The sequence below is a fragment of the Somniosus microcephalus genome, chromosome 10 (assembly GCF_052327205.1).
Source record: "Somniosus microcephalus isolate GS21.2 chromosome 10, FLI_Smic_1.0, whole genome shotgun sequence".
NCBI classification, from domain to species: Eukaryota; Metazoa; Chordata; class Chondrichthyes; order Squaliformes; family Somniosidae; genus Somniosus; species Somniosus microcephalus.
In genome coordinates, this window is record NC_140996.1 from 58,362,097 (window position 1) to 58,389,112 (window position 27,016).

A 27,016-nucleotide genomic window follows, 5' to 3' on the forward strand; every position below is an offset into this window, starting at 1 on the left:
AGTGGGAGGAGGGGGAGGAGGGCTCTCAGCAGGAGGCCTTACCCACCTAGGGTCTTCAGGGAGCACTTCTCCTACCTGCACCTTAGCCAGGAGCAGTGTATTCGGCAGCTCCGCTTCACCAAGGAGGTGGTCACAGAACTCTGTCGCCTCTTGCAACCAGACCTGCAGCCTCAGTGCAGGGCAACGATGGCTCTGCCAGTGGCCCTCAAGGTGATCGGGGCCCTTAATTTTCTCGCCAGCGGATCCTTCCAGGCTGGAACAGGTGACACAGCAAACATCTCGCAGTTCGCCATCCATCGCTGCATCCGGAAGGTCACAGAGGCTCTGGACTCGAGGAGAAGGAACTTCAGTGTCTTCTCTTTAAACCGAGGGAAGCAGGAGGAGCCAATATATCTGGCTACCCATAGTGCAGGGCGCCATCGACAGCACACACGTGGCTTTGCGGGCGCCGCACATCAATGCTGTGATGTAACATTACCACAAAGGCTTCCACTCACTTAATGTGCAGTTGGTGTGCTACCATGCCAAGCACATCATAATGGTGAATGCCCGCTCTCCTGGCAGCAGTCATGATGCCTTCATCCTGCGCCAGTCTGCTGTGCCAGCAATCTTCCAGCCACCACATCGACCCCGAAGGTGGCTACTTGGAGACAAGGGCTATCTGCTCTGCACCAGGCTGATGAGACCCTCTGCAACCCCACCACGCGTGGCCAGTAATTATTTAGTGACAGCCATGCTGCCATGAGCAACCTCATCGAGCAGACCATCGGGGTGCTCAAGCAACGGTTCCACTTCCTTGACCACTTGGGAGCAGCTCTCCAGTACTCACCGGAGCAGGTTTCCCAATTTGTGTTGGCCTGTGCATCCTCCATAACTTGGCCACCATGAGGTCGCCGCCCTTGCCACCACGGGTTCTGTGACCACCTCAGGAGGAGGAGGAAGGGAGAAGGCAGTCTGCAAATCCCCATTCTGGACGGGCTGTCCGTGAGCGCATCATCAGACTCTGCTTCCCCTGAATGAAACCCCAGATCCCCATTGCTCAGCATTCCCCCACCTTACCATCCCTCTATCACGGAACATCACAGCCTCCTCTTGGCTGCAATGCTGAAATGAAAGCCACCACAAAACAAACATTCCAAGCATAATTTATAAATGACTAATTCCAATATTACATTGCAAAGTCAAATAATCACCCTTGTGCATTCCGGTAGTGTCTGTCTTTCATGTGCCTTTGCCTAATCTAGTGCTCCTATGAAGTACTACCCCAGTGGCTGCAGCATGACTGGTGTAGACTGCACCCCGTTGGCATAGGCAGCAGCAGTCTGGGCTGGCTGACAGGCAACTACAATGGCACTGGCAGAGTGGCAGTGGTGGAAGTACGAATGCTGTCATCTTGAGAAGGGCGATAGAATATGTCCAGGGAATTATAGACCAGTCAGCTGAACATCGGTGGTAGGAAAAATAATGGAATCCCGATTAAAGGGGAAAATAGAAGAACATCTAGAAACCAAAAATATAATAATAATAAATAGTCAACATGGATTTCAAAAGGGAAAGTCTCGCTTGACCAAACTTATTGAATTTTTTGAAGAGGTAACAGAGAGCGTAGACAATGGTAATGCAATAGATGTAATTTATCTGGATTTTCAAAGGCCTTCGATAAGGTACCCCATAATAGACTGATGAACAAGGTCAGAGAATGCGGAGTCAGGGGTCAAGTAGCAGAATGAATTGCTGGCTGGCTTCAGCACAGAAAGCAGAGAGTAGGAGTAAAGGGTAGCTATTCACAGTGGCAGACGGTGGGTAGTGGTGTTCCACAAGGATCAGTGCTGGAACCACTGCTTTTCACAATTTACATTAACGATTTAGACTTAGGAATCAAAAGCCCAATTTCTAAATTTGCAGATGACACCAAATTGGGGGGGGGGGGATAGTCAATACTGAGGAGGACTGCAACAAGTTACAGGAGGACATTAATAAACTTGCAGAATGGGCATATAATTGGCAAATGAAGTTCAACACAGATAAAGGTGAGGTATTACATGGAGAGTGCGAGTCTAGGTCGGGTAGAGGAACAAAGGAATCTAGGAGTACAAATACACAAATCACTAAAAGTTGCAACACAGGTTAGCAAGGCCATAAAAAAAGCAAGTGACCACAACCCCAATTCCCCTATCAACGTTTGTCCCGCACCTTACCTTCTATCTGTTACTGACCATCACACGTCCTCTTGGCCACAATGCTGAAATAAAAGCCACCACAAAGCAAACATTTCAATCCACCTATCCATGCAATGTGACATCAAGAAATTAACTCATCACCTGTATGCATTCTCTTAGTGACTGTCTTGTGTGTGTCTTTGCCTTTTCTACTGATGTCACGCAGTGCTACCCCAGTGGCTGCAGCATGGCTGGTGGAAGGCTGCTGAATTTCAGTGGCGGACACTGCAAGTGTCCTTGCTGATTGACCTTGAGGAGCTGGTGGCTGGGACTGTTAAATCAATCTTCTTCTTCATCTTCTTCACTCTCCTCTCCCTCTTCTTGGTCACCCACTGGCTGGGCAAGATGCATTTCTTGGGTGTGTGAAATGAGGGAGGCACAAAGTTGGAGTTGTGGTGATGGGAGGATGAGAAAGCATGAGGTGCGTGCCAGAAGGAGGATAACGTATGAGGATACCAGCATCTTGTATCCTTTCAGCCCTGCTGCTGGCCAAGGGCTCAGCCATGCTTCTGCCAAGAATGGCCTACACCGTCTCCTCCAAGGAGGTGAGGTGAAGCTTGGAATGGGAGATGTGCCTCGTGATTGGTGCAGATTGTTGATAGGTGAGTGATTGGGGTGGGGGGAGTCGTGCATTGAGCAGTATGTGAGGCTAGTGGTGCCGTTGGTAGGAGACGGCTTTTGAAGATGCATTCACTGACCTTGACCAGTGGTCTGAGGTCATGAAGCTTCTTTGGGTACTGGAGCCAGGTGATGGGGGTGACACTGCTGGCAGTGATGGCCTCGGTGATGTGGTCCCACATTGTCCTTTCTGGATGGCTTCCAGGCCCCTGTGGGTAGAGTGCCTATCTTGCAGTGTTGACCCCCTGCACAAAGCTGGAGTACTGCGTGCAAGACCCTAGGTGCCCCTTCCCTGGCTTGCTGAGCCATTTGTGTTAGTGTTTAGGCATTTTCCCATTTTTTGAGGTTAGGACGGGAATTCCGCTTTAAGAGCTGAATAGTCACATTTCTGACTTTTTAATGTTAAATATGTTTTTAAAAGGCAGAAAGGGCTGACAACTGCATTCACTTCATTTTAATTTTTATTACTTCAGTGTGCATGGCTCCTTTAATTCTCAGGCCTCTTCATTGCCCATAATTCCTTGCGAGCTCCACAGTCTCGCTTCCAGAACGCCACACCTGCACATGAACTTCAGGTCAGATGCCTCCAGTAACGCCACCAGGACAGCGTTGCATGGCAGGTAAGCGCTGCCCCCTGATGAATTTTGCTCCGTGGGTGTTGCGGCCATTTTCAGTGGCTGTTAACTCCAGTTGCCGGTGACACTGGCAACTTTACTGGCTAACACGAATTTCTCCCCCTTGGTTTCTCCGACCCTGGCCTCGAGTGCATGCCGTCTCATTTCAACCCACTATTTTCAGCTGTACTTTCAGCCGCCTTGGCCCAACCTTCTGGAATTCCCTCCCTAAACACCTCCTCCCTCTCCTCCTTTAAGACCCTCCTTAAAACTTAATATTTGACAAAGCTTTTGTTCACCCTTCCTAATACTTCCTTCTTTGGCTCGCCATCAATTTTTTTTTGATTATGTTTCTGTGAAGTGCCTTGGGATTTTTTTTGCAATAATAAATTCAAATTTTTGTTGTTGTTGTCATGAAACTGGTCTGAAGATCTGGCTCCAGAGATAGAACTTTTACACCGTGCCATGGTAGGCACATCTTGGACTATACACATGTGTAGTTGCATTATAGCTACCTAAAATATAAACACACACCCCTCTCACATTACCTCTGATCCCCTCTTCCTCACCCGGGACTACCAAACACAGTGCTACCATCAGTGTGCAAATCTCCATTAAATTCACCAAATTTTGATTTGTGTTTCGTTCTATCCTGCAGCATGCCTCTGGCAAGAATGCTGGCAGTATGGCATTTAATGGCATTGGGTTAACATCGGACCCAAGGGATTGAACTTGGAATCTTCCCAGTTTATATGCTACAGCGGCTCACTGAATTAGTTCCCTTGATAGATGTTCTGGACCGATGGACATTGTGACATCCTGGATGTTTTTACATGCAATAGCACCCTCTGGTGGCGGTTATTGTGTTAACAGTTTGTAAGCTGGAAAGGTCATCTGTTCCTTTCTTCCTGTGTGAGGTCATTTGACCTTTGTTCCTTTCTTCCTGTGAGAGGTCATTTGACCTTCTTACCTTTCTTCCTGTTGACCCCAGGAAGCAGTTTTACCAGGAAGAACCTGACTTAAGTAATGGAGAATTCCATGAGGGATTTTCAATCTAATGTAATCTGACTTCATATGTTAGGCCAAACGCAATATCTTTTCACAAATTTGTTCAAGTAAAAGCTTCAAAACAGCAACCGCTTCAGGAAGAATTATTATGAATGAGTGTTTAACTTGCTGGATAGCTAGATAGGAGCACGTCTAGCGTGGCCAGTACAATAGAATTTAAAAATATATGTGGTTCCAAACAACAAAAATAAAATAAACTTCCTTTTTCAATATTAAAAATGATTTTGTCACAAGGAATTGACTAGTTTAAGTGTATGACAACTTCTCACTGCTTATTATTGCCCCATGGCTAAAAAAAAATTACATTTTCTAAAACTTGGAAATTAAAATATGGGTATCATTTTGGGATGTTATTTGTCAAACACACTTATTTGGGTAATAATAAATACTAATGAGATTAGTACATAAAAACCCACATGAACGCTAGGTGCCATTGATGTACAGAACATAGACCAAAGGATAGAAATTTCTGTTGGTGATAATAGCAAATGAACACTTAATGACAATCTTCTATCTGCCATTATGTTGAAGGTCTTAATATGCTTACAATAATGCTTGCATTAAATAGCAGAAAGAGGAATGTTGTACCAATATGTTAAGTGTTCATCTCCAAATACACCAATGGTAATTTCTAGCATCAAATGTTCATCACTACAATCTGATTGTAGTTATCACACACTCCTATCGCCTTTCATCTAATTCAGAGGATCTTCAATGGAAGTCGCAGGTCTTGTACTGCAGTGGTTTAGTAAGAGCAATTGTACAGCTGTACAACTTCCAGAGTCTCTCTTTGCAGGTATTTTAGGTTAAACTCCCCTGGTTTTATATAGTCTAGGATAGAAATCCCCATTTATATTCAATCAGGTGGCTGCAATTATCGCCAGCCATTTCTTTGGTGATTCTCCTGTTCTGCTGCCATATTTTCGGCTAAATCCTGTTTACACATGTGTCTTGTTTTGCACACTTTGTACAAAAATAAGAAATTGCAGGACAATGGAGTATTACAGTTTAAACTATTTTAATGAAGCATCAGGTCTGATCTGACTCACAGCAGTACACTGGGGAAAAGATCGAGTCAGGACCCCATGGGTCTTCTAAACAATAGCAGTCCTTACAGATGCCTGCAGGCCAATGACAACTCAGCATGTGATCACATGTGAATATAATAGGTATTCCTTACAGATGCCTGCGGGCCAATGATAAATCAATATGCAAATGTTACAACATGTTCGGAGTGGAAGAAACCCCGAGGAAATTCATCCCCTATATTACTTAATAAATAACATTGATGAACTTTACAACTTATAAGTAATGGCCTGGATTTTGCTGTACTAATAATGGCAAGGCTATCAGCGCTGGCTGTTATTACTGGATAAATCTGACAGCAACTTCTGGCATCTGCACATGTGCAGTTAAACGCAGAAATCTGGAAGTTGCTGTCAGTAATACCCAGCTTCTCCACAGGCTGCGCTGTTGCAGTCTTCGCTGATGGAATCTGCACAAAAATCAATGCTATGGCGAGAACTTGGGTCCGTTATTCACGCTCTAAAGACAGATGGAAAAGTTAGAGCTTGTAGAATCAAGAGTAACTGAATTTTTAACGGCGTAATACATGATATATACTGCAGAACAACCTCTCTGGCCCGAACATTTAATTTTACATGTGTGAAGTCTCATTCCCTCAGAAGAAAATTAATGTTGCAGAAAAATTAAATTTTAAAAAAGTTTTTCTGTTTGTCTATTTAATGTTCCTCATTTAATCTCATGTGTATGTCCCAATCTTTATTTTGCTTCCTGTACAATGCTTTAAATGTCATTTATATACCTGTTTTTTACTTCCTGGTTTACTGTCTGCATGTCTCTGTGAGGATTCATCAATCTGAGTGGTTGAGAAACCTCCATGCTACTTGTCCTGCTCATAGATGCCATAGATCCCCTGTAGAGGGTGCCAAATTCAAACAGACACCAGGGACTGGATTTTGTCAGTGGGAAGCTTTTGGAGGCGGGACTGCTGCTGACTGGCTTTCAGTCCCGCCTCCATCAGCTTCTGGCCAACCAGCGGGATTTTCCGCTGATTGACCTTGTTAAGCCCGCGCAGCTGGCTCAGCAGGCCAATTAGGGGGAAGTCACTGACAGAGCACGTCAATGTCTGACGTGCCATCTGCCAAGATTTCTTGAAAGAAGAAATGTCAGTGTTTGACAGCTCTGTGAAGCTGTCAAACACTGACATTCTGTGTAGTTTGATGAGCCCTTTTGTTCAGGACTCATCAAACCTTTCAACTTTGCAGAAATCACCTGGCTGTTGGTTCGGAGGATCCAACAGCCAGCCTGTGAAATCTACAATGAAGATGTCGGAACTCCGGATCCACAGCGGCTGAAGGCTGTAGGCAGAAACAAAGGTAAGTGAACATTTTATAACACTTAACACTCACCTTACATACTTACCACTCCACACTTGCACCCATCACTCACCTCTACATCTCATTTTCAGACCCCTCCAAACCCCACAGACCTCCTTCTCATCTCCTGCACCCTGGCGGGGTTCTCCAAGGTCGGGAAGCCTGCACTTTGGAGCTAAAAATAGAGATTATCCTTTTTTCTGCCTGTTAACTACCTATTAACAGGCAGTTAATAGGATTTAATCCCTTTCCAACCTCAAGAGATGGGACCCGAGGCAGGATGGCTTTCTGCCCCCTGGCAAAAGGGCATGGAGGCAGGTTGGGGGCAGGTTTGCCAGCCAACCCCAAATCCTGCAACTTTACCGGCAGTCCCGCCTCCATACCCGCCTCCTCGGGGCTGATAAAATCCAGCCCCAGATGATTGGAAGTCTCTGCTGACAAGTCCGCTAAAAGTCTGTGGGTGACCTTTGCTGCTCACAGCAAAATCCGGGCCATTATAATTCTCAAACAATGGAACATGTAGCTTGAAGAAATGTCCTAATTTCACCCGGAATCTTTGTCAATTTCTATCAGAACCCTCCTGTGTCATTTCAGAACTTAAATAACTAAACAGTTATTATCAAAACCGATATACATACTTTATGCAACCACATTAAATACATTTGGCCAGAATTTACTATAAAAATAACGGTGAGGCTAATGGCGCTCACTGTTATTTAAGCGCAAATCGGACAGCAACTTCAGGTGAGCACAGATTGGCAGTTAAACACGAAAATCCGGAAGTTGCTGTCGGAGATGCAGCGCTCCTCTGTAAGCTGCACGAAAACAGCATCTCGTATTCTTTGCCTATACTTCGCTTTAGTCCTGGTCCATGAGTATTAGGCAACTGTTGCTTTGTGCATGTAACTGTAAAAAGACTTGCATTTATATAGCGCTTTTCATGACCACCGGACACCCGAAGCGCTTTACAACCAATGAAGTACTTTTTGAAATGTAGTCAAAGTGTAGTTAAATTGGCTGCTGAGTAGGAAACTCAGCAGCCAATTTGCGCACAGCAAGCTCCCACAAACAGCAATGTGATAATGACCAGATCATCTGTTTTTGTTATGTTGACTGAGGGATAAATATTGGCCAGGACACCGGGGATAACTCCCCTGCTCTTCTTAGAAATAGTGCCATAGGATCTTTTACGTCCACCTGAGAGGACAGACGGGGCCTCGGTTTAACGTCTCATCCAAAAGACAGCACCTCTGACAGTGCAGCAATCCCTTAGCACTGCACTGGAGTGTCAGCCTAGATTTTTTGTGCTCAAGTCCCTGGAGTGGGACTGTGAACCATAACCTTCTGACTCAGAGGCGAGTGTGTTATCCACTGAGCCACGGCTGGCATTGTAGGAAGAGTTGTATGTGATTGGTTGGACCAGAATGCCTCATGGGAATCAGAGGATCAGCACATTTATGGGATGTAAATAGTGCAAGAAAAAGTGGTATCCAGCAGCCCAGAGACTCAAGCAAATTTCATTATAGGATTTTCACTTTCTGTTCACAATTCTGTTGATTTTACAACAGTGTGATGCAAAACAATTACATGTTTGGGGGTTGAGAGGAAATATAGGGTTAAATACAGGCTTTGCAGCTCTTCCAAATATAATGGAGTGCATGTCCACAGATCCCTGAAGGTAGCAGGACAGGTAGATAAGGTGGTTAAGAAGGCATACGAGATACTTTCCTTCATTAGCCGAGACATAGAATATAAGAGCAGGGAGGTTATGCTTGAACTGTATAAAACACTAGTTAGGCCGCAGCTAGAGTACTGCATGCAGTTCTGGTCACCACATTACAGGAAGGATGTGATTGCACTAGAGGGGGTGAAGAGGAGATTTACGAGGATGCTGCCTGGGCTGAGGAATTTTAGCTATGAGGAAAGATTGGATAGGCTGGGGTTGTTTTCTTTGGAACAGAGGAGGCTGAGGGGAGATTTAATTGAGGTGTATAAAATTATGAGGGGCCTAGATGGAGTGGATAGGAAGGACCAATAGCAGAAGGGTCAATAACCAGGGGGCATAGATTTAAAGTCGTTGGTCGGAAGCTTAGAGGGGATTTGAGGAGAATTTTTTTCACCCAGAGGGTGGTGAGGGTCTGGAACTCACTGCCTGAAAGGGTGGTAGAGGCAGAGATCCTCATCACGTTTAAAAAGTACTTGGATATGCACTTGAAGTGCCGTAACCTACAAGGCTACAGACCAAGAGCTGGAAAGTGGGATTAGGGTAGATAGCTCTTTGTCGGCCGGCACGGACTAGATGGGTCGAATGGCCTCCTTCTGTGCCATAAATTTCTGTTGCTGTGATCAGGCTCTTTAGCCCTAATTTTAACTTGGAGCAGGAAACAGGCAGACAGGAGCAAGGTAAACGGCAACCCCCGCCCCCAACCTCACCAGCGTGAGACCCAGGCAATTTTTACTCCTGGACCTCATCTGCATGCTGCCAGTCAGCTGGCTGTCCAAAGTAAGCAGTAAGCAGCAGTTGACCAGCGGGCAGGAATTTCTGGTGGCAGGAGGCTGTTAGTCGGCACCACTTGAACAGTTGCCAACAACAACGTGAATCGCAGGAAGGAAATTTCAGCAGGCTCTCATATTCAGGAAGGGGTGGGGGAGGGGAAGCCCAGGCAGGAGAGGTCTGATCTTTCCTGGTGGGTCCCAAAGGAACACTTCTTCCCCATGGCCCACAAGGAAAGTTTAAAAAAAAGCAAAACAACATTACCTATTTGAGCCTCTTTTTGCCCTGGATCCTCTTCCCGCCATCTTCACCTGACAGGAAAGCCAAATGGCTTCTCCGCTCAGACCACCAGTTAAAATTGCAGTTGGGGCCTAATGATGTAATCGGACCCCAATCTGCATTTTTAAAGAAAGAACCTGGCGGCTTTAGGCAGGAGTTCTTGTTGCCTGCTCAGAAGAGCAGGTTAAAATTCCAGACAGCGGGATTGGTGCGGGACCTCTGCAGGTAAGTCACCCGGCTGATTTTAACTGCTTGCCCACCCAGTTTCCACCAGATAGGTATATTTAAAATCCCCCTTTTTTGTTTATTCTAGTAATCTAAATTGTGTTACTAAACTGATATTTACAAGAGGTGTTAAACTGATGTTAACGTAAACAACAGATGTTGAGGGGAGAAAAAGCGGAGCTTTGGATAACTGTATAAAACATCTGTTAGCTTTCACACAGACTCTTGTTTTATTTATGATTATTACAGTGCTTTCTGTAGACTAATCTGTTTATTGATATGAGTCCATTAGCTGATTTTCATTTAATAAATGGCCTAAATATACCACACCATGATATAAGTTGATGTGCCGAGGTAGCCTGCTGAATGTCGAGATTATTCAGCAGTTTCCGAACTACATAAGAGTTTACAACACTGCAAAAAGCAAAGGATGTGTGATAGGAAAAAACAAGTTTTGAAGGGAAAATTGGAAGTGCTAAATTTCCTTTGGCCTCTAATCAGGAATTTTCCGATCTGCTGTAAAAAAAAAATTCTATAATTTCTAAATAAATGGAACCTCTTAACTGAAAACTTGCTGAAAAAAATGCAGTAAAGTTGCAGATATCCCACATTTTGGCAACTGGGGAAATCTTCATGAATAAGATCCTTTGATTAGTTTTGTTATAAAATAAATATTTTTGGTATTCAATACTCATCAGTTGCATATTCTATTTATAGCAAAAAAGCACCATGGAACATGAGCATTTCTGACAATTTCAAAAATATGTCAATAGATTCTGTATGCATGCTGTAGCAGAGACTGAACAGTGTCTAACAACACAAAGCTAAGTCTCTGGATAGTCAGTTTTGGCTACTGGGAACTTTTGGAGCCACTTTATGGCTGCTTTGGCTGAGTTTAGAAAGCCTTTAATACTAAATAGTTGTTGGCGAGCTGACTTTTGGCTGCAGCTGTCACTTCACTGGGTGCAGGAGTACTGGGAAATATGGGAATGTTGCTGGGATTGCCATTGAGACTGCCACACCAGGGGGAACAGCAGCACAGAGGGCAAAGAAGGCCTTATAGGATGCTGGTTTTCCGCAACAAGGTGTCTTGCCTCCAAATGAGAGAGGAACAGTGTATAAGAACATAAGACATAGGAGCAGGAGTAGGCCATACTGTTGTATCCGTGTGTTAATGGAGACACGGAACGCAGGAGTTGGTTTCACAGGTGTTTACTGAACAAAGTCTGCAGGTGAACTAACAGATACAAGACACTATACAGGCTTATATAGCCCGAGTGGCCATTACCGGCATTACAGTACACAGGGGGCTCTTAAAGGCACATACACCACAATTCCTCCCCTTTTAGACAACCAGTACATAACATTTTAAGTAATCATTAATTAACATGTTACAAGAACAATAATCTACACATTTGCTGCAGTTAATCAATTATAAGTCAGTCTCTCTGGAGGCTTCCTGACTCGGTCTGGATAACGCCTCGGTGGTGTAGTAGTTTTTGGTGGTGTAGTTGGTTCTTTTGGCAAGGTCGATTCGGCTTGAATGCCAGTGTCGGGTTCATCTGGTTCAAGTATCACCGGATCGGAGGTAGATACTATGGGTATCTCTGCTTCATCATTAGGTGTATAGAGTTGTGGTGTAGGTTGTCCCTTTTCGGATGACTCTATGATCTGGTCAGCATGGCGCCTTATTATGCTTTCTCCAATGTCCACGGTATACATCAGCGGTCCTAGTCGTGTGCAAATAGTTCCAGGCTGCCATTTCTCGGTACGGTAGTCCCAGGCCAAAACTTGTTGACCTATCTGGAAGGTTCTAGTTGGCCTTTCATTCATGCCTTGAAATTGCCGGTTCTCCACGTCCCTTCTGATGTTTGGCTTGATCAAATCCAGCCGGCATCTTAGGCTTCTATTGAAGAACATCATGGCGGGAGTTTGGTTTGTAACCACATGTGTTGCATTCCTGTATGCAAACAAGAAGTTATCTACCTTATGCTGTAGATTTATGTCTTCATTACCCATGGCCTTTATGGCCTTCTTGAAGGTCTGGACAAACCTTTCAGCCAATCCATTGGTGGTGGGATGGTATGGGGCGGACGTGTAGTGCTTAACCCCATTGTTTTTTAAGAACTTCCTGAATTCTTCGGACACAAATTGCGGTCCATTATCAGAACAGATCTGTTCAGGCAGCCCATTCCTGGCAAATATGGTTCTTAATACTGTGATGGTTTTTTCCGTGGTGGTGGAGGACATCTTTATTACCTCCGGCCACTTGGAGTGTGCATCAACCGTGATTAAGAACATTGAGTCCATAAATGGACCAGCAAAGTCGATGTGTACCCTTTGCCATGGAGATGAGGGCCACTCCCATGGATGTAGAGGGGCTTGTGGTGGGGCGTTTTGGACCTTCTGGCATCCTAGGCAGCTCTTGGTCATTTCTTCGATGTCTCCATCGATACCTGGCCACCACACAAACGCTCTGGCTAGGTTCTTCATTTTCACTCCACCCAGATGCCCCTCGTGAAGCTCCTTTAGCACTTTATCCTGGAGTTTGGGTGGAATCACCACTCTGGATCCACACATCAAGGTTCCTCGGCACACTGACAGCTGTTCTCTTCTTTGCGAGAATGCTGGCAACAGTGGTTCGCCATGTGCTGGCCATCCCTTCACCGTTAAATCGTAGACTCGTGAGAGAGTCGGGTCATTTCTCGTTTCCTTTTCAATGGCAGAATTTGTTACTGGTAGACATTCCACTATGGTTGAGTGGAACATCTCCACTGGATCCACTGTAGGTGCCTCTTCTACCGTTGGCAACGGTAGGCGCGATAAACCGTCAGCATTCCCATGCTGTTTTGATCCTTTGTATTCTATGTCATATTGGTTTGCCCCTAGGAAAAGGGACCACCTCTGTAGCCTTTGTGCTGTCATAATGGGAACACACTTTTTAGGGTTGAATATGGAGATGAGGGGTTGATGGTCAGTCAACAAGGTAAATTTTTGTCCGTGTAGGTAATGGTTGAATTTCTTCACTCCCCATACCAGGCTGAGTGCTTCCCTGTCGATCTGGGCATAGTTACGCTCAGCTGAGTTCAATGAGCATGACGCAATAGCTATTGGCCGCTCCGAGCCATCAGGGAATCTATGCGATAATGCCGCTCCTACGCCGTAAGGGGATGCATCGCACGCCAGTCTGATTGGCAGTGATGGGTTGTAATGAGCCAAAACTTCCTTGGACGTGATCAAGCCTTTGCATTTATGGAAGGCACGTTTACAGTCTTCGCTCCATTTCCAAATTACTCCCGTTTGTAGCAGTTCGTTAAGAGGGTGCAGAAGAGTTGACAAGTTCGGTAAAAATTTATGATAGTAATTTATCAATCCCAGGAACGACCTTAATTGTGAGACATTTTCAGGTGCTGGGGCTTTTATGACCGCTTCAATTTTTTCAGGTGACTTATGCAACCCTTCCTCGTTAATTATGTGGCCACAATATGATATTTGTTTCTGGAAAAATTCGCACTTGGGGCGATTTGCTCGTAGGCCCCGTTCTCTCAGCCTAGTGAGCACCTGCTCCAAATTGGCAAGGTGCTCGTTGTCGTTTTCTCCTGTTACAAGGATGTCGTCTAGGTAGCATTGAGTCCCCGGAATCCCTTGGAGGACTTGCTCCATAGCTCTTTGCCAGATAGCTGGAGCTGATGCTATTCCGAAAACCAGTCGATTGTACTGGTACAGGCCTTTGTGTGTATTTATCGTGAGATACTTTTTAGAGGCCTCTTCAACCTCCATCTGTAGATATGCCTGTGCCAAGTCAATTTTGGTGAAACGTTTCCCTCCGGATAGTGAGGCGAAAGTATCTTCTATCCTCGGAAGAGGATACTGTACCGTGTGAAGGACCGGGTTTACAGTCACCTTGAAGTCCCCACAGATGCAAATTTTTCTCTGTTCTTCAGATTTATCATTATTCAACGTTTTCTTCATGACCGGGACGATGGGTGTTGCCCACTCGCTCCAATCTATCTTGGATAATACGCCTGCCTTTTCCAAATTCTCCAGCTCTGCCTCGACTGCTGGACGAATTGCGTATGGCACCGGCCTTGCCTTAAAAAACGTGGGAATTGCCGCATCTTCCACTTTTATTGAGGCGGTGACGCCTTTCAAGGTTCCTAGTTCCTGTTGAAACACTTCCTTGGCGATGGCCAAGATGTCTTTTAATCGTTCAGGTATGATGTCATCATCATTTTTTTTCTTACTGGTCACCGTCAGTGCCTGAATGGAGTGCCAGTCTAAACGTGTCTTCCTGATCCATTCACGTCCCAACAGCGGTGGACCACCATCTTGCAGAACGTATAAATACAACTTCTGTATTTCCTTGCCGTTGTATACAACAGGCACCCTTATTTTCCCTTTTGGGTATACTTTCTGCCCCGTATATGTTTTCAAGATAATGGATGTGTCTTTCAAAGGTATATGCGGAAATAGCCGCTCGTAATCCCGTCGACTTATGACGGTCAGAGCTGATCCTGTATCTAGCTCCATTTTAACTGGGGACCCCGCTATCGTGAGGGCAACCCAAGTGGTCTGGTAATCTTCTTTGGCAATTACATTATGTAATTTGAGAAAGCTTAGTCTCTTGTTTCCGGAGTCGCTATCGCTCTTTTGGTCTTCGGAGCTACTGTCCGTCATCATTTGTACCTTTCTGTACTTTTCCTTATTGATTTTTTTCCTGTCCGTGGATTTTTTTTTTCCAGATCAGCATACACGTGCAATGTGTCCAATCTTTCCGCATTGCCTGCATGCTTTGTCCTCGAACCAGCAGTCCCTCTGGTCATGGGTGGATCTGCCGCAGCGATAACATCTCTCGAAACCCTGTGTCATTTCATGGGTGTCGAAGTCCTGTGGCTTTTGCTGTATCTCTGCAGCTCCTCTTGCGGCTGCTTCGTATGATACAGCCACACTGAAAGCCTTGTCCAGTGTCAAATCTTTCTCAGAAAGTAGCCTTTTCTGTGTTCCTTCACTTAGGAGACCGCAGACAAATTTGTCTCGAAGAGAATCTGCCAATCCTGCCCCGAATTGGCAGTGCTTTGACAGCTTCCTTAATTCGGTGAGGTAATCAGCATTACTTTCATTCTTGTGCTGATTCCTCCTGAAGAATTTGAATCGTTCCGCTATCAGCAGCGGTGTTGGGTTTAAGTGCTCCTGTAGGTTATCAACAATCTCCTTAAAATTCTTGTCCTTCGGTTTGGCTGGAGTGATTAAGTTTCGTAACAGCTCGTATGTCCTTGCGCCCATTAGATTTAGAAGTACTGATGCCTTTTTATCATCCTCTATTTCATTTGCTGTGCAATATACCTCCACTCTTTCCACATATGTGGTACAATCCTCTATATCGCTATCGAAAGCAGTAATATTGCCAGTTTTAGGCATCCTGAAAAAAAAAATGGCGCCTCCCGCGCTTTCCTTTCTTCCCCGCAGAAAAAAAATGGCGCCTCCCATGCTTTCCCGCCGCTGCCGCTGCTGACAACGCTGTTCTCCGCGGTTTTTATTTACATAGGTACTTTTAATAGTTGGAGACTTGTTCCCGCCGGACTCTCTGGGACTTTTCCCTCCCTCTGCTTTGCAGTGCTGGCCGTCTCCCGAGTGCTCCACCCTCTGTCTCTGTTTGCCTCCGCCTTCGCTGCTCGGCCCCGCTGCAGAGCCAGCCGATGGAGCCCCAGCCCGCCACCCAGGAAGGATTATTGCAGTACCTGCCACCAGCTTGGCTAGCTGGTGAAACCACAGTTTTTTTTTGTTTGTTTTTTCTTTCTTGTTTTTCTTCGACTTTCGTCTGAGGAATTGATCTCCTTGAGGTGCTGCCGAATTGCAGGTAAGTCCGTTTCCAATTCGTCGCCACTGTTGTATCCATGTGTTAATGGAAACACGGAACGCAGGAGTTGGTTTCACAGGTGTTTACTGAACAAAGTCTGGAGGTGAACTGACAGATACAAGACACTATACAGGCTTATATAGCCCGAGTGGCCATTACCGGCATTACAGTACACAGGGGGCTCTTAAAGGCACATACACCACAATTACGGCACATCGAGCCTAATCCACCATTCAGTAACATCATTCCTGAACCTTTACCTCAACTCCACTTTTCCGCCCAATCCTCATATTCCTTGATTCCCTTAGCGACCAAAAATCAATCAATCTCTGTCTTGAATATACTCAACGACTGAGCGTCCACAGCTCTCTGGGGTAGAGAATTCCAAAGATTCACTACCCTCTGAGTGAAGAAATTTCTCCTCATCTCAATCCTAAATGGCCAAACCCTCATCCTGAGACAATGGCCCCCAGTTCTAGACTCTCCAGCCAGGGGAAACAACCTCTCAGCATCTACCCTGTCAATCCCTCTAAGAATTTTATACATTTTAATAAGATCACCTTTTATTGTTCTAAACTCCCGAAAATATAGGCCTATTCTACTCAATCTCTCCTTGTAGGACAGCCCTCTCATCCCAGGGATCAATCTAGTGAACCTTGGTTGCACCCCCTCTAAGGCAAGTATGTCCTCCCTTAGGTAAGGAGACCAAAACTGTACACAGCACTCCAGGTGTGGTCTCACCAAAGCCCTATATAATTGCAGCAAGACTTCCTTACTCTTATACTCCAACCCCCTTGCAATCAAGGCTAACATACCATTTGCCTTCCTAATTGACTGCTGTACCTGCATCTTAACTTTGTGTGATTTATGTACAATGACACCCAAATCCCCCTGCATACCAACGTTTACGAGTCTCTCACCTTTTAAAAAATATTCTGCTTTGCCATTCTTCCTACCACAGTGGATAATTTCATTCTTCCCCACATTATACTCCATCTGCCACTTTCTTGCCCAGTCACTTAACCAGTCTATATCCCTTTGCAGCCTCTTTGCGTCCTCCTCACAGCTTACTTTCCCACCTAGCTTTGTATCGTCAGCAAACTTGGATATATTACATTTGGTCCTCTCATCTAAGTTATTGATATAGATTGTAAATAGCTGAGGCTCAAGCACTGATCCTTGCGGTACCCCACGAGTTACACTCTGCCATCCCGAAAATGACCCGTTTATTCCTACTCTCTGTTTTCTGTCTGTTAACCAATCCTCAGTCCAATCCTCAATCCTTGCTAGTGTATGAGCAATAAAAACAGAAAATGTTGGAAATACTGAGCAGGTCAGGTAGCATCTATGGAGAGAGAAACAGTTAACGTTTCAGGTTGATAACCTTTTGTCAGAACTGGAAGAAGTTAGTGATGTAACAGTTTTTAAGCAAATACAGAGACAGGGAAAGCGGTGAGGATAGGAAAGAACAAAAGGGTAGGTCTGTGATAGAACGGAAGGCAGGAATGATTAAATGACATAAGGGATGATAGTGCAAGGCAAAAGGGGGTGGTAATGGGAAAAGTAAAGAAACAAAAGATGGGTCTAGATAAGGTGCAAATGGCAACAGCAGAATCATTACCAGCACCTGCTGTCTGAAAAAATGGGAGCAGCGGTTATGATCTGAAATTGTTGAACTTGATATTGAGTCTAGAAGGTTGTAAAGTGCCTAATTGAAAGATGTGGTGCTGTTCTTTGAGCTTCATTGGAATAGTGTAGGAGGCCGAGGACAGAGAGATCAGAGTAGGGGTGGGACAGAGAATTAAAATGGAAAGCAACCGAAAGCTAAGAATTGCGCTTGCGGACTGAACGGAGGTGTTCAGCAAAGCGATCATCTCCCCAATGTAGCGGAGACTGCATCATGAGCAGCGATACAGTGTATGAGGAGGCTGTGCTTCAGCTGGCAGGCAGCAGAAATTGGAACCAAATATCAGGACACACACACAACTGCCTGTGGCTGTGATGGTTATAGTGGCCTTCAACATCTATGCCAGAGGTTCATTCCAGGCTGCAGCTTCAGTCAGTTTGCTGTATATATACAGCCATCAAGCTGGTTACGGATGACCTCGTCGCATGGAGACAGCAATACCTTACCAATGCAGGCTGTTGATCAGGAAGAGAATTTTCCCGCATTGCTGCATTTCTCAGATGCAAGGCCTCATTTACTGCATACATGTTGCTCTACGTTGTCCTCCATCAAGAACCAGCCAGGGATAATCATCACTGGATGTAATGTTTACTAGCGAGCCAAAATTGGTATCTGACCTTCATATGGGCGAACACTTGGGAAATAGTGACCAGAATATTATAAGGTTTCAATTAACTGGTAGAACCAAAGGCACTGAAAATGTACAATTAATTCCAGATTTCTAGAGGACTAACTTTAATAAAATGGAATAGGTTTTAGAACAGGGCAATTGGTCAACCTTACTCGGTGGCAACGAAACCGATGCAGAATATAAATGGAAAGTCTTAAGAGAAAAATTAAACGTATAGATGCTATGTATGTCTAAATTCAAAAGAAGGGATTGTGATAAGAAGAAGCTATTGTGTTTGACTGGTCATGTACTAAGACAAATAAGATATAACCAGCACAGACTAGCTGGGCCGAATGGCCTATTTCTGTGCTGTATATTTTTAAAAATAAATTGGAAGTATATAATACACAGCAAAACAAAGTCAAGTACTAAAAACAGTTAAAAATAACGAAGGCTACTATTATATCAGCTAAAAGGTTCATGGAAAAGAGGATTGTGAACAACTGTGGAAGCAATGGTAAAAGCTTTTTCAGCTGTGTGACGAGTCAGAGAACCACCAAAGACTGTACTGAGTCACTAAAAATGTTCAAGAACAGGTCAGAAAAGACTCTGTGTGCCAGAGATGCTAAATGAATACTTTGCATCAGTCTTCACTCTTGAAGATGATCCACAACTGACAGAATTAAGGGTTGCTGTTAGCAATAAAATTGTTTAAATTAAAATAGATGAGGATATTGGTTTAGAAAGAATAAAATAGATCAGGCTACTGACGCAGATGATTTCCAACTGAGGGTCCTTAAGGATATGTGACAAGTGCTGTTCGAGCTGGAGTTGCAGATTGTTCCTTTAGACTCGAATAACAGTTCCAATTTTTTACAAGGGGGCTACGCAGAACCATGTAAATATAGGTCTATTAGCTTGATGTCAGTAATAGATAAATGCTTGAGAGAGAGAGAGAGCGAATCATTAGGGATGCAATATATGACCACTTAGACAGAGACAGGGACACCCAACACGACTTTCGGAAAAGAAGTCGTGTCTTACCAATTTGATTGAATTTTTTGAAGAAGTCACCAAGTTAGTGGATGAGAGTAACCCAGTTTACATTGTCTACCTCGACTTTCAGAAAGCTTTTGATAAGGCACCGCATAAGAGGTTTCACTACAAGATTAGTTATAATCTTCTGTGGTGGATTGAGAATTGGCTGAATGCCCTTAGTCAGAAAGTGGTTGTCAATGGATTTGGATCTGCTTTTACTACTGGTGTTCTGCAGGGATTGGTGTTAGGACTTCTGTTATTTATTATTTTTACTGATGATCTAGATTTAGTTATTGGGGGAATGATCCACAAGTTTGAAGACGATGCCAGGATGCTCAACTACGCCATGACCAATGCCGCTGAACTATAGCTAAAGCGAACAAGGTTCTAGGGTGTGTTCACAGGAAAAATCACTATAAAACAAAGCATACCATTTATGTCCTTGTACACAACCTTGGTTAGGCCTCTGTTAGAATACTGTGCCGAGTTTTGGTTTCTTCATGGTAGGAGATACTGAGGCATTAGAAAGGGTGCAGAGGAGGACCACAAGATTGATTATTCTTTGAAAACATCATAGTTACACAGGTAGGCTCAATGAGCTGGGTCTGTATATTTTAGAGAAGCATAGACTTGGGTGATTTGATTGAGGTTTATAAAATAATGAAGAGACTAGATTGTGTTTATGTAGAGCAATTATTTCAGCTAGCTAGGTTAGATAGGTACTTATCCTAAATTCTGCTGCCCGTATCCTAACTCGCACCAAGTCCTGTTCACCCATCACCTCTGTGCTCCCTGACCTACATTGGCTCCCGGTCCCTGAACACCTTAAATTATAAATTCTCATCCTCATGTTCAAATCCCTCCTTGGATCCCCGACCCTGGAGGGAGGGGGGGCGGTGCGGTGGGCTGCTGGTGAGTGAGCTTGGGGGGCCGGGAGGAAGCACTCCTGCTCCTCCCAGCCCACAATGATTGCTCCCCGAGGCTGTGCCTGCCTCGCTGCAGGTACCGGGAATCCTGAGGCCCGGGATCCCCGGCCACCTGCACTGCATGGCTAAAGCAGAGGCTTCAGGCCTCATTATCATATTTAAATTGCCAATCCGCCTCCTGGCAGCAGGTTGGCTGCCCGCCCCCTGAGTAAAAGTTAAAGGTGGGCGGGTTGGAGGTGGGTTGTGGTTGGGATTTAGATATTTAAAACTTTAAATTCTAACCCCCCGCCCTCCATCCACCACCCGCCTGCCGCCTCCAGCCCACCCCTAGTGTCTTGGTTGAGGGGGTGGTGAGAGACCAATAAGGGAGCAGACATGCCCTCACTGTATCACTTCCACTTCCATGAGCTGGGGCTAATCACTTCCACTCCCATGGGCTGGGGCTGATCACTTCTACAGGAGAGCAGACTGCAGAAGACCATTGACTCCTTCAAATCTCCTATTCATTTGCTGCACAAATTTCTTCAAGGCGGATGTCTGTCTCTGCAAGGTCAATTTCTACCTCTCTAAGGCAGAGCACAGGTTTGACCCCAGAGTCTACATAGTAGCTGTTTGAGGTTCCACCAAAACTGCAAAGACTGTGACCATTGACTTCTTGTGAGGGCCCGGCTCGATGTGGACACTCCAATGTAGACTCCATAGTGCTGATGCCCTGTGAGATGACATCACACAGGCTGAAAGCAGATTCCGCCTCACTTACAGCCATGGTGGTGAAACTCATTGGCAAGCCTTCCAATACCTGTATAACTGCTTGTGTGAAGCAAGCAGTTTTCTTCTCATTGCAGGATCCCTGAAGTCCACCTGTCTGTCTTCCTCAGCAGTGCTGGGATAGGATCTCGTGAGCTGCCTCCTGGGCTATCCCTGCCACCAGCACCTACTGCTGCTCACTATTGGGTGTTTCACCACATGTAAATCCATTTAACACACTCTGTAACTCTTTTATTTAACCCTTTAAGCTCATGCTTGAATTGATGGACCATGTTACGGTGCCTCCTGAGAAGGACTCTCCTCCTCCTGAGGTGCCTTCATCCATGGGCTCAGCGCTACTGAATAGGATCTAGAGGAAAAAGAACAGGAACAAGAGTTGAGCATGGCACTGAGAGGCTGGAGGGTAGAAGATGACAGGCAACACAATGCAGCTTCATGTAGTCAAGCTGTGTGTGTGTTTTACAGAAGTTCATGAAGGGATGCAATTGACAGCCAGACACCCTGTTCACAGGGTTCTCTGGCCTTGAAATCTCCTATCCTCACAGCTCTGGTGTGGCCCCTGATTTCCAGCACTTGCTGCTCCAACTCGGAGAGTTTCATGATGTTGGCTGGTGTTCCCTGGTCTTACTCCTCTCCCTTGTGTTAAATACTGTCTTGTTCTGCAGAGAGAAAGGGTGAGAATTAGTGAGGGTCCCCTGAAAAGGAGAGTGCAGATGAGTGGGGCTTGTGCTTGTGTGGATGTTTGGAGGAAGAAGAAGCAAGTTGGAATTAGGATGGGGAGGTATTGGATGAAAGGCAGGTGTGTGGAGTGTGAAGTGAGGAAGGAGACTTGAGAGAAGGTGGTGATTGTGCAAAGGCTACCAAGTGAGAAGAGAATGCTGCTAATCGCTTCTGTGAAGGGAGCAAGGAAGAGGTGAGTGTGTGTTTGTAATGAGAATGAAGGGTGGTGAGTCCTTGTGCTGAAGGATGTGATGGAGGGGAGGGAATTATTGAGAGAGCTGGAGGAGGGGGCCAAAGGCAGTTGACATGTGTTACTGTGCGAGATGAAGAAATGAGGAACTATGCTTGAGAGATTATCGAAGCGCTTCCTGCACTGTTTCCAGGATCTGGGGGTGAGGCTCTTGGAGCTGACAATCTCAGCAATCTCTCTCCATGGCGGGTGAACTTGGTGCTTTGAAATCCTCTTCCCACTGGCTGGAATGATAACTTTCCTCCTCACCTTGATTTCCAGGGAGGCTTCAGAGAACCTGGAGGTTTGTCTGCGACATTTTGAAGTTCTTTCTTCATGCAGCAGTCCAACAGCAACATTTTGCAGATAGAAATGCGACATCGCTTTAAGAGGTGCATTAACACTTTAAATAGTCCTCTGGCTGACCTGCCAGCAATTGCACTTCGGAATTGGGCAGATTTCCTAGCGTGTCAGTGAATTGCGATTTTAATGAGGTGCATAATACCCCAGCCTTGTTTTCTGGTGCAGCGGGTGCGTTTCGGAGTTAAATTCAGGGTCATGTTTCTAAAGCTTTGAGCAGTGCCACAAGAAATCAACTAGTAATTTAAAAAAATACCACAGGGTGAAATCCATAGTAATAACAGAGGAGGAAATATTAATTTAACAAAGGATGGGTTTGGGGCGTGGGGGTAGTTAAATTGTTAAGAATCGGAATCCCGACCTGAACCCACCTCCAACCCACCCACTTCCAGTTTTAATGGAGGCAGGCAGCCAACCCGCTGCCAGGAGGCAGGATGTCAATTTAAATATTTTAATGAGGCTGAAAGCCTCTTTAACCTCCATTTTGTTTTTAACAGTAGCTGGTCGGGTTTTACACACTTCAGGCTGAATTTTTCCATCAAAGCCAGATGGGTTCGGAGCGGGGGGGCAGTTAAATTGTTAAAAATGTGAATCACGTCCTGATCCCGCCTCCAGCCTGCCCACTTCAGTTTTGCTGGAGGCAGGATGGTGAACAGGCGACCAACCTGCTCCCAAGGGACCCCTCTCCTGCCAATCCCTCCCCCGGACCTCAATTTAAATATTGTAATGAGGCTGGTACCCTCTATTTTCCCCTCCATTTTGTTATTAACTGCCTGTAGACAGGTTTCACACGATTTGTGAAACCCAGCAGTAAACAGAGGCGGGGACTGCTGCATCCAGGAGATAAGTGGATTCATACCTACACCCTGGATCCAGTATCTCCGACCATATACAGCCCGCACGATCGGAGACCCCCTCACCAGGGCTCCCCCAACACCCTCACAACGATGATGATGAAACCGGCCATGATCCTCTGATGGCCAGCCCCGACCCTCCGGCCCCCCTGTCGATCCTCCGCCACCCCCCCGATCCCTGGCCAACCTCACCCCTATGATCTCCAATTCCCGCTTGCCTGCCGATCTCCAACCACCCACCATTGCCTGCTGCTCCTGCAAACCCCACCACCCGATGCTCTTTCCCCCACTCCTGATTACTCTCCTCCCTCCCGACTGCTCTCCCCCCAACCGATTGCCGACCCCAGCTGATCCTCTCTCCCCCCTCCCAATTGCCAACCCTCCTCCCGCTGATCCGAAACCCCCCCGCTGATGCCGATCCCGACCCACCCTCCCACCGATCCTTTCTCCGGACCGAACCCCCGCAACTGAGGCCTACCCGCCCGCAGCCAGTCAGCCAGCCTCTCATTCCAATTAGGCCCTGCCAGTAAAATCGCTCCCCCGCTCCCAATCCACCTCCCCAAAGAAAATTCTGACCTTCGTAAAACCCGGCAGTTACAGCAAGGTGAGGACTGCTGCATCCAGGAGGTAAGTGCCTTCACACCTACCTCCTGGAATCAAGGTCCCTGCCTGACTCACCCGCCGTGGGCAGAGACCCCTTCACGAGGCCTCCGATCATCCCCCACGCTACCGCCCACCCCCTCCTGCACATGGCTTCCGATCACTACCCTCCCACCACCCACCGCCTTCAATCCCTCCACGAGGCCTTACCCCTTTCTCCCACTCCTCCAGCCTTCCCCGTGCTCCTCCCAGCCCCGATCTTCTGCAGACCGCCCCCCGCCCCCACCCCACTCTTGCTCCTCCGGCCACCACCCGGCCCCCAATGTGCCTCGTGGCCCCGATGACCCGCCCCCCCGGCCCCTGATGATCCTCACACCCTCCCCCGATGATCCTCACACCCTCCCCCGATGATCCTCACCCCCGACCCCGATGATCCTCACCGCCGCCCCCGATGATCCTCACCGCCGCCCCCGATGATCCTCACCCCCTCCCCCAATGATCCTCGCCCCCTCGGCCCCCGATGATCCTCGCCCCCTCCCCCGATGGTCCTCACCACCTCCCCCAATGATCCGCGCCCCGACCCCCGATGATCCTCGCCCCCTCCCCAATGATCCTCGCCCCTCCCCCGATGATCCTCCCCCCCTCCCCCAATGATCCTTGCCCCTCCCCCGATGATCCTCACCCCCTCCCCCGACGATCCTCACCCCCGGCCCCCGATGATCCTCCCCCCCTCCCCCGATGATCCTCACCCCCTCCCCCGATGATCCTCACCCCTTCCCACGATGATCCTCACCCCCGGGCCCCGATGATCCTCACCCCCTCCCCCAATGATCCTCCCCCCCTCCCCCAATGATCCTCCCCCCCTCCCCCGATGATCCTCGCCCCTCCCCCGATGATCCTCACCACCTCCCCCGATGATCGTCACCCCCGACCCCGATGATCCTCACCGCCGCCCCCGATGATCCTCACCCCCTCCCCCAATGATCCTCGCCCCCTCGGCCCCCGATGATCCTCACACCCTCCCCCGATGATCCTCACCACCTCCCCCAATGATCCGCGCCCCGACCCCCGATGATCCTCGCCCCCTCCCCCGATGATCCTCGCCCCCTCCCCAATGATCCTCGCCCCTCCCCCGATGATCCTCACCCCCTCCCCCAATGATCCTTGCCCCTCCCCCGATGATCCTCACCCCCTCCCCCGATGATCCTCACCCCTGGCCCCCGATGATCCTCACCCCCTCCCCCGATGATCCTCGCCCCTCCCTCGATGATCCTCACCCCCTCCCCCGATGATCCTCACCCCTTCCCACGATGATCCTCACCCCCGGGCCCCGATGATCCTCACCCCCTCCCCCAATGATCCTCACCCCCTCCCCCGATGATCCTCGCCCCCTCCCCCGATGATCGTCACCCCCGGCCCCCGATGAGCCTCACCGCCGCCCCCTGATGATCCTCGCCCCCGACCCCCGATGATCCTCACCCCCTCCCCCGATGATCCTCACCCCCGGCCCCCGATGATCCTCATTGCCGCCCCCCGATGATTCTCGCCCCCGGCCCCCGATCCTCACACCCTCCCCCGATGATCCTCGCCCCCGATGATCCTCGCCCCCGGCCCCCGATGATCTTTGCCCCCGGCCCCCAATGATCTTCGCCCCTGGCCCCCGATGACCTTCGCCCCCGGCCCCTGATGATCTTCGCCCCCGACCCCCGATGAGCCTCACCCCCACCGCCCCCCCCCCCGATCCTTAGCAAACCCATCCCCTGTGCTCCTCCGGCCGACCCTGGCTCCCCCACCCTGGCAATCCCTCCCTCCTTCCTACCCACTCGCAGAAAGCCTGCCTCTCAATCTGGCTGGTTGTGGGTGGGAAACAGAGGCTTCCCTTGTAAATCAGGCCCTGCCATTAAAGTCGGCAGGGTCTGTGGAAAGCCCGATCTCCCGGTTTCCCAACCGCCTCAGGGCCCACCCGCCCCCAACCCTCCCTGCTACGGTGTGTTTTTTTTTTAAAAGGGGTAAAACTCAGCTGAGGTTGAAGGCTGGTCAAATCGTCCACATAACAGAAGCATAAACACTCTGCTGGAGTGCTATTGAAGTGGACACAGAAAAGAAAGCTGTAACTGGCTGAAACTAAAGCAGGTTCATAACGCTGCTGGATTGCCCCTTTGAACTCAATGTACTAAGTGCTTCTGTTTATAGAGTGATACATTTTAGGTGGCAAATAAAATAGTAGCATACTCAGGGCAAAGGATTAATAATGATCACACTAACAAATCACGGTTTCATATAGAAATTGAAATGAATGCTACATTATAATGCATTCACAGTACAATGCTACATTATGTCCTGATTTAAAAATGTTAAAAAAATTGAAACCATATTTCTAATCTCACAGAGTATATTAGTATTAATTTGCCAATATTACTCCATTTCACTGCACAGCATCAGATTTTATTAGTGTAATTATGTACCGTATAATGGCTCCATGATGGCTTGGAGCAAAATTTCTTTTGAAATTCTTACATTTTGTATCTTGTAGAGACAGAAAAAATGTTAAATTATATAAAAATAAAAACAGAAGGTGCTTGAAATACACAGCAAGTTAACAAGTTCTGATGAAACGTTACACGTGAAGCATTAACCTATCTTTCTTTTTCATATGGTGATTAACTGAGCTGTATTTCTGCCATTTTCTGCTTTATTTTCAGTATCGTGTCCATTCAGTTCAGTGTCATGATTTCCAGTATTTGCAGGTTCTTTTGACGTTTTTGAATTCTCACATGTTTCAAACTAAAGGGATACCTTGTGAAGATGAGAAGTATCCATACAGTAATTGCAAATTCCTGTTTGCAGCTGTTACAGGGAAAAGTGATCCCCAAGTACGAGAAATGGCATTCAGCAGAAAAGGGCAGTGGGCAACTGGATGGTGATGACATCCAGATTAGCGGAGACTGTGATGATGAGGATGGCTGCTTTGGCTCAGGAAATGGAGAAGTGAAAAAATCTTTCAAACCCTCTGAACGTGAGTCTTTAATAATGTCCAAATTTCTATTTAGCAACTTCAATACCTTTTAAAAAGTGTGTTTGCAGGAAAGCGCATACAAATTATTCATGCTGTCATTACCATTTAAGATACCAAAAGTACTTCACTGTAGAAAAAGTATTAATGTTCAAATTGATAGTGTTTTTGTGACTTCATAAAGTAAACCAAGAAAATGATATTAGCAGTTTTTTTTTTAGGTAACAGAACATCATTATTAAGGCCTAGAAAATTGGAAATAGCAAACCATTACCAAAACTGTTTTTGGTCCTTGAATACATCTATCTAGACAACTACAAGTTTTCAGTCTCGAAATGTAGAGATGTATGATTGTGGATAACTGAAAATATTGCCTGTATGTTCATGTTAACTACTTGGTCGCAGGTACATTTTAAAATGTTTTAAAATATATTTATT

The 27,016-nt window shown here is 46.7% G+C and overlaps 1 protein-coding gene across 1 annotated transcript in view; it reads left to right on the forward strand.

The window, feature by feature from the left end:
• Nucleotides 1-27,016, forward strand: part of LOC147111515 (glypican-5-like) — a 1,571,270-nt gene that overhangs the window by 978,840 nt on the left and 565,414 nt on the right. The window contains exon 6 of the mRNA XM_085998559.1: nucleotides 26,413-26,581. Coding sequence (XP_085854685.1) covers nucleotides 26,413-26,581 — 169 coding nt within the window. The remainder of the gene's footprint in view (nucleotides 1-26,412; nucleotides 26,582-27,016) is intronic.